Below are 16,545 nucleotides of genomic sequence, written 5' to 3' on the forward strand. Positions count from 1 at the left end.
TAGGCTCGACGGAAAAACAGGAAATCTAAAAGAATAGAAATCTACAACACAAGGCCATTCTATGTCACATCAATGTGTCGGCATGTGACACTTCAACAATGTTCCCTGTCACTATGGTACTTATTACAAAAGATCTGTCTTTTGATGAGAAAACAAGGATTTCAACATTAATCTTTTCCAAAATACATTTAAATGGACAGTTTTTCAGATGCACTCACTTCACCGTCCTCCACACCTCACAAAGAGCTGAGCATGCAGTTTACCGCAGTGGCTTATTTAACAACTTGTCCGAGTTACATTAATATTAAGTGTTCTAACAGGTCACAAGTTGTAATCAAATGTGGTTTTCTATCGGTTCATTTAAAGATGGTTTTAATCTGTGCTATCCAAGAGCCTTACTGCATTCATTTACAAATTTCTTATAGGTAGCACACCAAGTCACATTAGGTACGACCATCAATCACCTCAATCTTTGAAACAAGAAACTATTTCAAAGAGAAGGAAAATTACAATAATACAACAGAAAATTAAGGTACAAGATAGTTAATTGATTGGAGAAATAATCTCTTCAGACATGTGTGACAGAATTATTTAACATAATCCTAACAGGAATAACAAAAGCAAATAGTTTTCATGAAATACCTATGTAAAAGTCACCTCTGACTTATTATTAATTGTACAATTAACAATTGCTTGCAGGCAAGCAACTGTCACAGATTTTACAACACAAACCACTTCGAAAAGTGAAGTGCAAGGACTCCTATTTCTGTTTCAACCTGATTTCCAATACACAGTGTATATTAGCTGATGTCCTGTGATTATGCTGACTGATTATAAAAATTATGCCTCTCTTCCTCAAATGGTTTCTCTGCTTCCTTCTTTTTGTGTGTTCTCTGTATTTCTTTCCTCATGCTCTCTCTATGGCCTCATACATTTTTCTCCATGTGGTATCTGTTCTGTTTTTTTAACACTCATCAGGAACTCTGCCTTTCATTCCATATTTCCCAATCTCTCTTTTCTAATCAGCATTACTTTTATGCCATGATAACCCACCTAATTTAAATCCAGCCTTATGACTCTCACGAATGTTCCTTCACTGATGTCAATTTCCCTGTTGTACCTTTGTTAAAACCATCAAGGAAAGGGAAGATGCCAGCCAACATATACTAACCTAGAGGGATTGCGTGATAACTGGCAAAATACATGCAGCGGAGAGATTAACTGGGACAAAAGGTGTTGGAGCTTCAGGGCAGGAAGGCATAGAGGAGGTTAGATTTGGTGTGTGGGAGGCCCAAGGCTAAGGGCAAGTCGAGTGCAGCCTTTAAGTACTCAGTAGGGCGAGGGTTTGGGAGCATTCTGGGGAGTCTGGAAAATGGGACTAAGGACAATGATCACTGGAAGAGGCTGGGAACGGAGAGCACTGGTGGTGTGGTGGCGGAAGCACTCAGGAATACCCGGTTGCACAGAGAAGCAGAAAAAGAAGTATAACATAGTCCTGGGCCTAGCAATGGATCATATTCAGTCAAATACTGCCTTGATGTCAAGGGCAGCTACACACTTGCCTCATTAGCATTCAGCTCCTCCCTGAAAGTGCAAGCAGATAAAGCCATGGATAGGCCAACAGCATTTGAGGTCTTATAGGTAGGAGCAGCGAGTACAAGAATAGATTTATACTAAACATTGGTTAGGCCACAGTTAGAGTACTGTGTGCAGTTCTGGTGCCCCTTCAAAGAAAGAGCATCAAAGCCAAAGAGAGTGTATAGCATACATTCACCAGGATGGTGCCAGGGATGCAAAATTATAATTCTGAGCTGAGACTTAAGATATTGCGACTAATTTACCCTGGAGCAGAAAAAGGCTAAAAGAGAATTTCACAAAAGCTTTTATTAGAGTGAATATGGACGATTTCCTCTGGTTGGGCAGTTAGTGACCTGGGTCAATTTAAAATGGTCACAGAGTGAAAAGAAAGCTTCTTTAAAAAAAAAATAAACAGAGGTTTATTGGAGGAAGGAATGTTTTGCCACAGGGATTGATTGCGGCACAGACCATTGTGTTTTTAAAGAGAAAAATTGGATACATTTTTAAGTGGCAGAGGAGACAGGACGATAGGGAAAGAGCGGGACAGTGGGATTAGTTTTGGATTTCCCCAACAAGACTCAGCACAGACACAATAAGATGAATGGCCTTCTGTCCTGTAAAATTCCACAGTTCGATAGTGATTAGGCCAATCCTGATTTATTTTTCTTTGCTATACAGACACAAGATGCCTTGAAATGCAAAATTCTAGATTCACACGAGAAGTCTGCAGTTTTTATTAATGTTTCAGTTTGGAAGAAGCATAGCCACTGTTGCAAGTCATACACACAGGCATGAAACATGGCATCAATCCACTTCAATTTCTAGTTTTATTCAGGGTTAATAACCTACTGGGTAGCACATAATAACATTACTAGCATCGAAATTAAATTCTGCTGAATGTTTAGCTGGAAAACAATTTTTAAAGTGGCATTCAGATATATCTCTATGGTATCCAATGAACTGTGGTGATCGACAATAATATCATTAAGCCAATGTAATAGAATTATTTTGTAGTCTGTGGAATTAAGTAAATAACAACCTCTGAGCACGCCGTTATAAAACATTGTGCTACTCGGTGGCTGTGAATCCAAAAGGTCTCTTTATTTCTCTCTCATGTTGCTTCAGAAAATAAGCATCAGATTCTGTACTCAGCCTTTAACTCATAAAAGACTTCGAAGTTGTCCAACGGGCTTCAGTTTTGCTTACATTTAATGATGTAATAATGTAGTACGTCTAATGGGCAGATGTTTTAGGATCGACATAACAAATTCTAAGCTACTACTGACCATTATTTATCCTACAGCCAAACACAAAGTGGACAAATACAAAATCTGTCTCAATTTTTAAAAAAATTTTTGGCTCCCCTTTGGTTTGTAGAAATATTTACAAACATAAAAAGCCAATATAAGCACCTAACTTTAGTTAGTTTCTGGACTTTTGTGAAACTAGAAATCACTCTTGCTGTGATTTCTAGATAAGTAGTGGCTAGCATTTAAAGAAACATTTAATAATTCTCAACAAAAATACATTCCATTGAGAAACAAAAACTGCACGGGGGAAAAAAAAGTGATCCATCCGTGGTGAACTAAAGTTAAGGATAGCATTAGTTTGAAAGAAGAAGCTTATAATGTTGCGAAGAATAGTAGTAAGCCTGAGGATTGGGAGAGTTTCAGAAACCAGCAAAGGATGACTAAAAAATTGATAAAAAGGGAAAAAAATAGAATGAGAGAAAACTAGCAAGAAATATAAAAACAGATTGTAAGAGCTTTTACAAGTATGTAAAAGGGAAGAGAGTAGCAAAAGTAACTGTTGGTCCCTTCGAGGCTGAGACAGGAGAAATTCTTATGGGGAATAAGGAAATGGCAGAAACGTTAAACAAATATTTTACATCAGTCTTCACAGTAGATGACACAAAAAGCATACCAAAAATGGTGGGGAACCAAGGGTCTAATGAGGGTGAGGAACTTAACGCAATTAATATAAGTAGAGAAACTAATGGGACTAAAAGCCGACAAATCCCCTGGACCTGACGGCTTACATCCTAGGGTTCTAAAAGAGGTGGCTGCAGAGATAGTGGATGCACTGGTTTTGATTTTCCAAAATTCCCTAGATTCTAGAATGGTCCCAGCGGACTGGAAGGTAGAAAATGTAACGCCGCTATTCAAGAAAGGAGGGAGAGAAAACCGGGAACTACAGGCCAGTTAGCCTGACATCAATCGTCGGGAAAATGCTGGAATCCGTTGTTAAAGGAAGTGGTATCAGGACATTTAGAAAATCATAACATGAATAGGCAGTGTCAACATGGTTTTATGAAAGGGAAATTGTGTTTGACAAATTTATTAGAGTTTTTTGGGGATGTTACTACCAGGGTAGATAAAGGGGAAACAGTGGATGTAGTATTTTTGGATTTCCAAAAGGCATTCGATAAGGTGCAACATAAAAGGTTATTACACATGATAAAGGTTCATGGGTTTGGGGTTAATATATTAGCAAGGATAGAAGATTGGTTAATGGACAGGAAACAGAGAGTAGGGATAAACTGGTCTTTTTCAGGTTGACAGGCTATAACTAGTGGGGTGCCACAAGGGTCAGTGCTGGGGCCTCAGCTATTTACAATCTATATTAAATGATCTAGATGAAGGGACCAAGTGTAATGTATCCAAGTTTGCTGACGATACAAAGCTAGGTGGGACAGTAAGCTGTGAGGAGTACACAAAGACTCTGCAAAGGGATATACAGGAAACTGTGTTATCCGGAGGCTAACTGTCCGGAATGCTCGAGCCACCGACAAAAATCAGGAGCCGTTTTAGTTAGTTTTTTTTTTCTTCTCGTTGCTTTTTTTCCTCAACAGTCAAGCTCTGCAAGGTCTGCTGAAGCTGTTGCTAAGCTACAGAGACGCTTGGACTGTTTAGAAGCTGTTGCTAAGCAACAGGGTTTGTTGACAGATACGGAATTCAAAAGCTTCCGTATCTTTCAACATTAGCGCTGGTGTGTCCAGCAGTTTTGAGGGAACGGCAACAGCTCGGTCCCGTCGGCGCCGGATAGCACAAAGTTTCCTGTAGATAGATTAAGTGAGTGGGCAGTAAGGTGGCAGATGGAGTATAATGTAGGGAAATGTGAGATTATTCACTTTGGTAGGAAGAATAGAAAAACAGAATATTTTTTAAATGGTGAGAAACTTTCAAATGTTGGTGCTCAGAGAGATTTGGGTGTCCTCGTACAAGAAACACAGAAAGCTAGCAAGCAGGTACAGCAAGCAATAAGGAAGGCAAATTAAATGTTGGCCTTTATTGCAAAAGGGTTGAGTATAAGAGTAAGGAAGTCTTGCTACAATTGTACAGAGCCTTGGTGAGACCACACCTGGAGTACTGTGCACAGTTTTGGTCACCTTATATAAGGAAGGATATACTTGCCTTGGAGGCGGTGCAACAAAGGTTCACTAGATTGATTCCTGGGATGAGAGGGTTGTCCTATGATGAGAGATTGTGTAGAATGGGCCTATACTCTCTAGAGTTTAGAAGAATGAGAGGTGATCTCATTGAAACATACAAGATTCAGAAGGGGATTGACAGGGTAGATGCTGAGAGGTTGTTTCCCCTGGCTGGAGTGTCTAGAACTAGGGGGCATGGTCTCAGGATAATGGGTAGGCCATTTAAGACCCGAGATGAGGAGGAATTTCTTCACTCAGAGGGTTGTGAATCTATGGAATTCTCTGCCCCAGAGGGCTGTGAATGCTGAGTCTTTGAGTATATTCAAGGCTGCGATAGATAGATTTTTGAACTCTAGGGGAATCAAGGGATATGGAGATCGGGCAGGAAAGTGGAGTGGAGGTTGATGATCAGCCATGATCTTATTGAATGGCGGAGCAGGCTCAAGGGGCCATATGGCCTACTCCAGCATTTCTTATGTTATGCATTCTTGTTCCCTTGCCAATTTTATCCTCTTCATTTCCTAAACATGTTGGTTCTTCGCTGCACTACAGTTACACACGCACCCTCTAGTACATCATTCCAGATGGCCACTTTTCACATGCGACTATTGCTATTTTACCATCACAGCTGGGTTTGATCTGCAAACATCCAGCACAGGTTACTGGATAGCTCACAAGAGTGGTGACGCTGGTCACTTTTATCCTAATTGAGGGGGTTGAGGCCAATCGTGGTATCCCAACCCAGGATCATCTACTTTAGCTAATTATTGGATACATTTGCTGAGCTGGAGGAGAGGTTTTCTGCACCAGTTTAGAAAAAAAATCAAATACTTACAAAGACAGCTCACAGTCTGCCACTCCATGCATTGTCCATATGGGAAAGAGATTACGTATGTATTGGAATCCACACAACGCCTAGCACTGCTGCACCACATGCATTCCACACCTTGGCTTGTGCAGTTCGAACAAGTTGTTCTGAGGGAGCAAGGAGTCTTGCACGGTCTGGCACTTTGATTTGGACTGACTGCAAAAGAAATCAAAAAGTCTCTTACTTAAAATTAGTCAAATAATAATTCATAGCACTTCTCAGTTAAAATGTTATTTTCATGCAAATTAATACCATACAGGCCCTGTTCGCAAAGGCTTTATGCAGTTACAGAAATGGTTTGAATTTTTTTCTGTAATCCGTTTATACGTGACCATTTGCACAAACCTAGTGGAAAATTCTATTGTATTGGACCATAAAAGTATTTTGCATGTACGAACTTGCAGAGGAGTTTTTGGGATTCTATCTATTAACAACCTGTATTTTAACCAATGCCTGGTAACAGGTTAACCTGACATTAAATCCAATGATTCGGCAATATAATTGGACAGTTTGAATTTCCATTACAGTTAAACAGTCATCATACTCTGTGCCTATTAATAATTGCAGGGCAATATACTCATTACAGAAAAATCAGCCACAGTGGGGCTTTTGCAAATAAAAATGTATTGCCTCGAGATCCTGCTACAAGAACTTGAGGCTTTATTCAATCTAACTCAAAACTGTTGATATTTAAAGTTTAAAAATGCTTTCCTTTGCCTCTGATGGTCCAAATTTAATCCAGTTTGCTAACCATTAACAAAAGGGAAACCCCTGGTCTGAGTGTGTTCTGGCAGTACAACTACAAGTCTCCAATATGGTCACAGTAATGGAGATTTTTAAGAAAATTAAGTCAATGAGTTCAGTGCTGAACTTAAAGTACAGTGAAATCTGTAAATTAGGGACACCCAAGAGACTTGCATCAGGTGTTTTTTTTTCCCAAAATGGTCATTGTATATAGAGCAAGTCAGATGAGCCAAATATGGTCATTATATATACAGCAAGCCAGATGAGCCAAATATGGTCATTGTATATACAGCAAGCCAAATATCTCGGGATTGGCTATAGCTCCTACCATCCATTTTTCACCCTCACCTGGGATTGCGCTTAATTCTGGAGCCCCGTCAGCGGGATATGGGTTCAGTTCAATTTCTGCTTGTTGGGTTTCCCAGTTCATTTGCCATCCCCATGGTCCTTTCCCATTGAGGGAGGGGTGTCGTGAGCATGGGATCTGCTACCGTGTCAGCCTGCACAGGGCAAGATGGCTGCTGTAGGGCTGGAGTACCTGGGAGATCCTAGCCCAATTGGCAGGGGGGGGGGGGGGGGGGGGGGTGGGGCAGGATTAATGTCCTGCAGACCCCTGTCCAGGAACCCCTCCATCTGTTGTGTGTTGCAGCTGCTAATGTTTGATGTGCTGGGGGATAGGTAGTGAGTTGTTGTTAACAGCTCACCAGTACCTGACATACAGGTGGGAGTGAGATGTCGTGTTGCCTGGTGCAATTCCTGGCTTTTGTCGACTGGGGAGTTCTTTACCCAGCATCTACAGCAACAGAGAAACGGCTCTGTCCCCGGAATAGAGCTGTGCAAGCATTCAAGAGCGGTTTCTCTGTCGCTACGGATGTTGGGTAAAGAGCACCCCATTCCACAAAAGCCATTTCTTTCACCCGCTGCCGCCTCCTGCTGACCTGCGTGTCCCGCATTTTAAATTGTAAACAAACTTGAGGCATTGAAGGATGTCCATAGTTCGTAATTTGAGAGTGTCCATGCTTTCAAGGCGCAGCTTGTATCTGCTACAATGCAAGATATCTGTGATTATCAAGAAGTGTCCATTTTTTGGGCAGTGTCCCTTTGTACAGGTTTCTCTCTACTACATTGTCAGCGGTGCCGTCTTCTGAAGGAAACATGAAACCAAAGCCCCGTTTGCCAGCTCAGGTGGACATAAATATCCTCTCACACTATTCAAAGAAGAATTGAGGAGTTCTCCATGTTCTGGACAACATTTATTACACAACAAGCACCACTAAAGGTAGATTAGCTAGTCATTCCTCTCATTGTTGTTTGTGGGATCTTGTGTGCATATAAATCGCTGCTGTGTTTGCCTACAAAACAACAGCGACTAACGCTTCAAATGTAATTAATTGGCTGTGAAGTGCTCTGGGATGTCCTGAGGATATGAAAGGCACTCTATAAATGTACATTCTTCTTTGATGTAAACTGTCCTCGCTGCTCATCGTTAGAATGTTGATTTGTTGCTCTTTTATATGTATTGAAGTATGATAAGACGGTTGCATTATTCTGCCAAGATGGAACTGTCTCCCTTTAAGCCACTAAGTAAAACTATTAGATAATAAAGACAGGCTAAAGAAATTAATTTTTTTTTGGTAAAGGAAATTCAAAATTAGAGTGTGTTCATCAGTTTCAGTCTGCAGCTGGGAAGCACCTAATGTTTTAAGATTGTGATCTCGGCAGGCTGTCTGTTGGAACCCAGGATAAAACGCCTGCGTTTCTTTCATGTGTGGTTTTTAAAAAATATATATATTTTCTTTACTAATACTTTGTGTTGGTGGGTCAGTTTCTCTGTATGCATTTCAATTACTGCATTTCTCTTGTTTTGAAGAAATTTGCATATATGCCAATCAGCTGCTAAAAATTTGCTTAGAATAAATTTGTTTACATTTACCTGTACTTTCATGTGACAGAATAGGTGACACAGGAAGTGTGTTGCCTGAAGTGTGAGACAGGTATCGCATATATACGTACCATTTTTATTACATCAGTAGACAGATATATATGTATACAATATTTTGAGGAAACTAGGAAAAAAAGAACTTGCTTTATAAAGCATCTTTCACAACCGGAGGACATCCCAAACACTTCACAGCTAATGATGTACTTTTAAAGTGTAGTTGCCATTGTAATGTAGGCAACTTCAACGCTAGTTTTACTTACCACATACTCATAAAATTTGATATGCTACTTGTCTCAATAATATGCGCAGAAGACAGTGAGAAGCGATAAAGAATATTTATCAGTGGAATACATATCTGGGATAGTCCACCAGTATAAATATTCTTGCCTTTCCCTTACTCTAAAAAAAAAAAAATTTAAAAAAATGCAGTATCCTATTTATCAAATTCATGGTGTTTCAGAACTATACTTAATTCTTTATTGCTTTTATAGAGGCTGAAACACTGGAGCTATTCAAAATTCAATTGGATGCCATTTGGGAGAGTTAATGGGCTTGAATGGATAAAACGGCCTTTTCTCATCCTTGACTTTTCTTGTATTCTAAAAAGATCCCTCTAGTCAGGAGTAATAGCATATGGATTTGATCGTTGCAGTACTAGTGCTGAGATAAGGAAAATATTTCCAGATATGGCAGCCAATATCTCTTCTGAGAGTACACACAATGTGCACTGCTGCACAAAGTAATCGTTAAATATCAATGGAAAAGTATACCAAAAAATAATCCTGTGATGTAGATACTATTTTAATGCAAATCTTCTCGTTCTTGTTTAATGCATTAAATACTTTACCATTTTTTCCTTCCTAATTATTATTTAAAACTTCTTCCTTTACATGAAATAGTCAGTATATTACTAAATTAGAACAGATCTAGGGAAGGAACGGTACTTTTATCAAGTAAAAAAAACAGAAAACAATTTTTTTTAATGTTCAAAGATTCTTTAATTCAAGTGCAAGTCTGCCCTCTAGAGTACAAAATGTAGATTTAAATCTTGGTCCAATACAATGCTGAAAGCACGACATCTTTCGCATATTTCAATTTATCAAGATTTTGTTTTATATCAAGTACTTGTAAAGAAAACTGAAAAACAATTAGTGAGTGACAAATTGTCACATCTAGTTCTGAAGAAGTTCTAATGTGTCAGCTTTTGACTTGGATAAGAAAATATTAAACTATTACTTAGTAAAAGCAATCATGTAATTTCTTCAAAGCTAACCCTAACCCTAATTCAGCGTAATCATCTCAAATGGCATAAAATTCTACATCAATTCTACACTTATAAAGCATTGTTAACACAATGAAACGTCCCAGGTACTTCACAAAGGCAGGACACTGGAGACCAAAAGAAATGGAGAAACGATTAAGGTGGAAGATCGAAGAGGTAGGTTTAGAGGAGGCTTTTGAAGGAGGGATAGAGTTAGCAAAGCAGAGAGGCTTATGGAGAATGTTCCAGGGTGCCAGGCTGTAAAAAGCTGGAGTCTCTGCAGCTGAAGCTGGAGTGAGGGGAAACAAGAATACAAAGCAGGCAAGAATCAAGAGATCAGAGGCCTTAGAAGAACATAGGACCGACCTGTGAGGAAACCAGCGGCAGTGGAGCGAGTAAATAAAGCCCGAGGCCCAGACCGAGTGATGCGCTATCAATTACTCATGAAAGACTGAGAGTTAAGAGAGTAACTAAAGGCTTTTATTAACAAAAGAATGAAGGTCTGCCTCGAGTGGTCGACCGGTCCAGAAATACAAAGGGCTGGGGAGCAGTCACCTTTATACTAGGACTTGTGGGAGGAGTCAGCCGAGGCATGTCCAGGCATGTACACAGTGGCATACAAACAGTGGTTTACCACACCGAGCTATTGGGAGCAGCAGTGGGAGCGACTGACCTGTGAGGGAACAGGCGAAGGAGGAGCGAGTAAATAAAGCCCAAAGCCCAGACCGAGCTATTGGGAGCAGCAGCGGAAGCGGACTGACCTGTGAGGGAACAGGTGGCAGCGGAGCAAGTAAATAAAGCCAGAGGCTTGAGGCCCAGACCGAGCTAGTGGGAGCGGACCACTTTCGAATCAGTGCGAAAAACGGGGGGGGGGGGGGGGGGGAAACAAAATCCAAGTGTGATGTCACAGGGAAACAGGTAAGTGATTGGTTGGTGAGGATTTCTCTTTCTTTCTCTACACTAGGGCATTGGTTTAACTAAGAGCCGTGAAATTAAAAATTTCAATCAGGGTAAGTCAAACAGTAAGTGAATTAATAATAAGTGTTAGTTATAAGTTAAACTAAGACTTGTGGGCTAAGTTACAGTAAAGATCTAACGCATATAACTAAATTTAATAACTTAAACAAGGTCATTACCTAGATTAAAAACTATAAATAGACAACTGAGTGATAATTCAAAACTTGAAAACCTAATTGGTTAAATAAAATACAATAGAGATGGCAAGGCAGGTGATGTGTTGCAGCTGTAGCATGTGGGAGCTGCTGGTGGACACCAGTGTGATCCACAGCAAACACATCTGCAGCTCAAGGAACTTTGGCTCAGAGTTGATGAGCTGGAGTCCAAGCTTCAGACACTGCGATGCATCAGGGAAGGGGAGAGTTCCCTGGACACTTAGACCCAGGAGGCAGTCACACCCCTTAGATTAAGTACTTCAGTTTGGTCCTTGGTCAGGGACAGGAGGGTGTGACGAGTGAGGCAGGTATGGGGATCCAGAAGGTAGCATTGGTGGAGCCTCAGCCCTTGCACTTGTCCAACAGGTATGAGGTTCTTGCAGCTTGTGTGGACGAGAGCAGGGACTGCAGGGAGGATGAGCAAACTGACCAGAGCACCGTGGTATGGGGGCCATTCAATTTGGGAGAGTAAAAAGGAATGTAGTAGTGGTAGGGGACAATGTAGTTAGGGGGATAGATACTGTTCTCTGCAGCCGAGAGCACGAGTCCTGAAGGCTGTGCTGCCTGTCCAGTGCCAGGGGGTTAAGAACATCTCCTCGGGGCTGGAGAGGAACTTGGAGTGGGAGAGGAAGGATCCAGTTGTCGTGGTCCACGTAGGTACCAACGACATATGTAGGACTAAGAAAGAGGTTCGCTGAGGGTGTATGAGCAGCTAGGGGCTAAATTAAAAACAAAGGTAATAATCTCTGGATTACTACCTGAGCCACAAGCAAATTGGTATAGGGTCAATAAGATCAGTGAGATGAATGCGTGGCTCAAAGATTGGTGTGGGAGAAATAGGTTTCAATTCAAAAGGGCACTGGCACCAATACTGGGGAAAGCGGGAGCTGTTCCATGGGGACGGGCTTCACTTGAACCAGGCTGGGACCAGTGTCCTGGCAAATCGAATAACTAAGGCTGTAGATAGGGCTTTAAACTAAATAGTGGGGGGTAGGGTTCAGGTGAGGGGAAATTTAGAAAGTTAAAGAGAAAGGACAAGGCAATAGTGCAAGGTAGCGATAGGGGTAATGATAACCAGAGTCTGACAGGAAGGGATAGAATGTACAGACATAAGACTGTTCCGGCAAATAGGGAAAAATGGTAAAAGACAACATTAAAGGCTCTTTATCTGAATGCACGCAGCATTCATAACAAGGTAGATGAATTGAAGGCACAAATAGAAATAAATGGGTTTGATCTGATAGCCATTACAGAGACGTGGTTGCAAGGTGACCAAAGCTAGGAACTGAATACTCAGGGGTATTTAACATTTCGGAAGGATAAGCAGAAAGGAAAAGGAAGTGGGGTAACTCTGTTAATAAAAAGGATGAGATCAGTACAGTAGTGAGAAATGATATTGGCTCGGAAGATCAAGATGTAGAATCAGTTTGGGTGGAGGTAAGAAATCACTGGTGGGAGTACTCTATAGGCCCCCCAACAGTAGCTACACAGTAGGACAGAGTATAAATCAAGAAATAATGGGGGCTTGTAAGAAAGGCACTGCAATAATCATGGGCGATTTTAATCTTCATATAGATTGGACAAATCAAATTGGCAAAGGTAGTCCCGAGGACGAGTTCATAGAGTGTATTCGGAATGGTTTCTTAGAACAATACGTTGTGGAACCAACCAGGGAGCATGCTAATTTATATCTGGTAATGTGTAATGAGGCAGGATTAATTAATGATCTCATAGTAAAGGATCCTCCAGGGAAGAGTAATCATAGCATGATAGAATTTCACATTCAGTTTGAGGGTGAGAAACTTGGGTCTGAAACTTGTGTCTTAAACTTAAATGAAGGCAATTGCAAAGGTATGAAGACAGAGTTGGCTAAAGTGGACTGGGAAAATAGGTTAAAGGGCAAGACGGTAGATAAGCAGTGGCAGACATTTAATGAGATATTTCATAACACTTAGCAAAGGTATATTCCAGTGAGAAGGAAAGGCTCTACGAGAAGGATGAACCATCAGTGTCTAACTAAGGAAGTTAAGGATGCTATCAAATTGAAAGAAAAGGCTTGCAAAGATTAGTGGTAGGCCAAAGGATTGGGAAATTTTTAGAAACCAGTAAAGGATAATTTAAAAAATAATAGAGGGAAAAGATAGATTCTAAGAGTAAACTAGCAAGAAATATAAAAAAAATAGTAAAAGCTTCTACAGGTATATAAAAAGGAAGAGATTAGCTCAAGTAAATGTTGGTCCCTTAGAGGATAAGACTGGGGAATTAATAATGGGAAACAGGGAAACGGCAGAGACTTTGAACAAATATTTTGTATCGGTCTTCACGGTAGAAGACACTAAAAGCATCCCAATAATATTAGATAATCAAGGGACAAAAGGGAGGGAGGAACTTAAAACAATCACTATCACTAGAGAAAAAGTACTTGGCAAACTAATGGGACTAAAGGCTGACAAGTCCCCTGGGCCTGATGGCCTGCATCCCGGGGTCTGAAAAGTGGCTGCAGAGAAAGTGGATGCATTGGTTGCAATCTACCAAAATTCCCTGGATTCTGGAAAGGTCCAAGCGGATTGGAAAACCGCAAATGTAACAACCCTATTCAAGAAAGGAGGGACAGAAAGCAGGAAACTACAGGCCAGTTAGCCTAACATCTGTCATTGGGAAAATGCTGGAATCCATTATTAAGGAAGTAATAGCAGGACATTTAAAAAATCATAATGTAATCAAGCAGAGTCAACATGGTTTTATGAAAGGGAAATCGTGTTTGACAAATTTACTGGAGTTCTTCGAGGATGCAATGAGCAGGTTGGCTAAAGGGGAACCAGCAGATATAGTGTATTTGGATTTCCAGAAGGCATTCGATAAGGTGCCACATAAAAGGTTACTGCACAAGATAAGAGCTCACAGGGTTGAGGGTAATATATTAGCATGGATAGAGGATTAGCTAACTAACAGAAAACAAAGAATCAGGATAAATGGGATATTTTCAGGTTGGCAAACTGTAACTAGTGGAGCGCCACAGGGATCAGTGCTGGGGCCTCAACTATTTACAATCTATATTAATGACTAGGATGAAGGGACCAAGTGTACTGTTGCCAAATTTGCTGACGATACAAAGATAGGTGGGAAAGCCAGTTGTGAGGAGGACTCAGAGTCTGCAAAGGGATATAGACAGGTTAAGTGAGTGGGCAAAAAATTGGCCGATGGAGTATAATGTGGGAAAATGTGAGGTTATCCACTTTGGTAGGAAGAATAAAAAAGCTAAATATTATTTAAATGGAGAGAGACCACAGAATACTGCAGTACAGAGGGATCTGGGTGTCCACGTACATGAAACACAAAAAGTTAGCTTGCAGGTACAGCAATTAATTAGGAAGGCAAATGGAATGTTGGCCTTTATTGCAAAGGGGATGGAGTATAAAAGTAGCAAAGTCTTGCTGCAACTGTACAGGGCATTGGTGAGACCGCACCTAGAGTACTGCATACAGTTTTGGTCTCCTTATTTAAGGACGGATAAACTTGCATTGGAGGCAGTTCAGAGAAGGTTCACTAGGTTGATTCCTGAGTTGAAGGGGTTGTCTTATGAGGTAAGGTTGAGCAGGTTGGGCCGAAACTCATGGGAGTTTAGAAGAATGAGACGTGATCTTACTGATTCTAATATAAGATTTGAGGGGGCTTGACAGGGTAGATGCTGAGAGAATGTTGCCCCCCATGGGGGAATCTAGAATTAGGGGGCATAGTTTCAGAATAAAGGGTCATCCATTTAAGACGGAGATGAGGAAGAATTTCTTCTCTCAGAGGGTCGTGAATCTTTGGAATTCTCTACCCCAGAGAGCTGTGGAAGCTGAGTCATTGAATATATTCAAGGCGGAGATTGACAGATTTTTGAAAAACAGGGTAGTCAAGGGTTATGGAGAGCAGGCAGGAAAGGGGAGTTGAGGCCAAGATCAGATCATCCATGATCCTATTGAATGGCAGAGCAGTTTGGAGGGGCCGAATGGCCTGCTCTTGCTCCTATTTCTTCTGTTCTTATGTACATTGTAAGGATAAAGAGTAATGAGGATTTTGAGAGATTGTAAATGGGGCAAGGATTTTGAAATTAATGCACAGGTGGATAGGTAGCCAATGGGTGTTAGAGCAATCAGACAGTGCGAAATAGGATGTGGGTAGTGAGCTTTGGATGAGTTACAATTTGTTAACAGCACAATTCAGGAGGCTAGCAGGGAAAGCACGAGAGTAAACAAGTCTGGACTTGGCAACGGTGTGGACACACATTTCAGTAGTAGTGGGAGGGAGATGGGTTAGCGGTGGGCTATGTTGTGGAGGTGGAAATAGAGTGGTGGCTGTAGAGTGATACAGGTTCAGGGCAAGAGTGCAGGAGGACTGGGGGAGTACAGGGTTGGGGAGTAGGCAGCCAAGCAGCTTCTCAGCTCAGAATCAAACAGGGCATCAAGATTGCTCACTGTCTGTCTTTGTCTAAGAAGCTGCTAGAGATGGAGGGAGGGAGTCAGATGCTGAGTTGTATAGTTTTGGGTGAGAGCCAATCAGGGTGGCTTTGCTCTTTTTGAGATTAAGTTGAAGGAAATTTTTGCTTAGGACAGATGTGAGCAAAAAGACAAATGCGGTGACAGATATAAAGCTGGGGGGTCATCATGATGCATGTGAAAGCTAACCCGATGCATATGAATGATATTGTCACGGTAGGAGTACATAGGTGGAAATGAATGCAAGCTAGGCTGGTGTAATGGAGGTAGGTTGCAAAGGAGAGATGGTAGAGATGCAGGGAGTGGTCAATTTTTGTCAAATGCCAAAGAAGGATCAAGGAGGATGTGAAGGGATCGTGCAATATGGCTGCAGTCATTGATAACTTTAATGAGGGCGGTCTTGATACTGCAGGCAAAATAGAAACAGGATCGAAAGGATGCAAAGAGGGAGTTATGGAAGAAGGGGTTGAGAGTTGGGTCGTAACAACAATAAAAGAATTTAGGGAGCGAGGGTAAGTTGAAGATGGAACAAGGACAGAGAAAAGAAGGGAAGAGCACTAATGGCAGTCTTGAAAGGTGAAGGAACAGAGCTGAAAGACAGGGAGCCATTGAGGATGGCAGAGTGCACTGGGCTGAGCAGGTATAGTTGTGTGATAGGAGTTGAGTCAAGAGGCAGGCAAGGGCACCAGGGATGGGTCTCAGAGAAGGTCAACTTCATGAGGGCCTGGTGGGAGGTAAGAGAGAAGCTGCAGAATGACATGAGGTCAGGGCAAGGATGTGGGGGGAGGTGGCTGAGGCTGGCAAGCAGGTAACCTTGATCTTTGAAACTATGAAATCCAAGAGTTCCTCAGAATTGGTGTTTAAAGTGAAGATGGAAGTGCACAGGAATGGGGACCGGAGGAGATATTTGATAAATTCCTGATGTTTTATGATGTTTCTTAGTTTTTGTTCCCTATGCTTTAAAACTGCTAGCCAAGAATAGCGTAGTAGCATAATATTTTGTATGTTTTTTTTCCCCTCGGACATCTTCAAGTTCTGCTCTAGTGATATCCAGAACTAACAATTTCTG

General features: G+C 41.2%; 1 protein-coding gene across 5 annotated transcripts in view; it reads right to left on the bottom strand.

Moving 5' to 3' along the window:
• Positions 1–16,545, bottom strand: part of atrnl1b (attractin-like 1b) — a 930,295-nt gene that overhangs the window by 690,090 nt on the left and 223,660 nt on the right. For all 5 annotated transcript variants that reach the window (XM_085994422.1, XM_085994421.1, XM_085994423.1 and 2 more), the window contains exon 17: positions 5,844–6,032. In XM_085994422.1, the coding sequence (XP_085850548.1) occupies positions 5,844–6,032 (189 nt within the window). The remainder of the gene's footprint in view (positions 1–5,843; positions 6,033–16,545) is intronic.

This window comes from Somniosus microcephalus, chromosome 8 (genome assembly GCF_052327205.1).
Source record: "Somniosus microcephalus isolate GS21.2 chromosome 8, FLI_Smic_1.0, whole genome shotgun sequence".
Taxonomy (NCBI): Eukaryota; Metazoa; Chordata; class Chondrichthyes; order Squaliformes; family Somniosidae; genus Somniosus; species Somniosus microcephalus.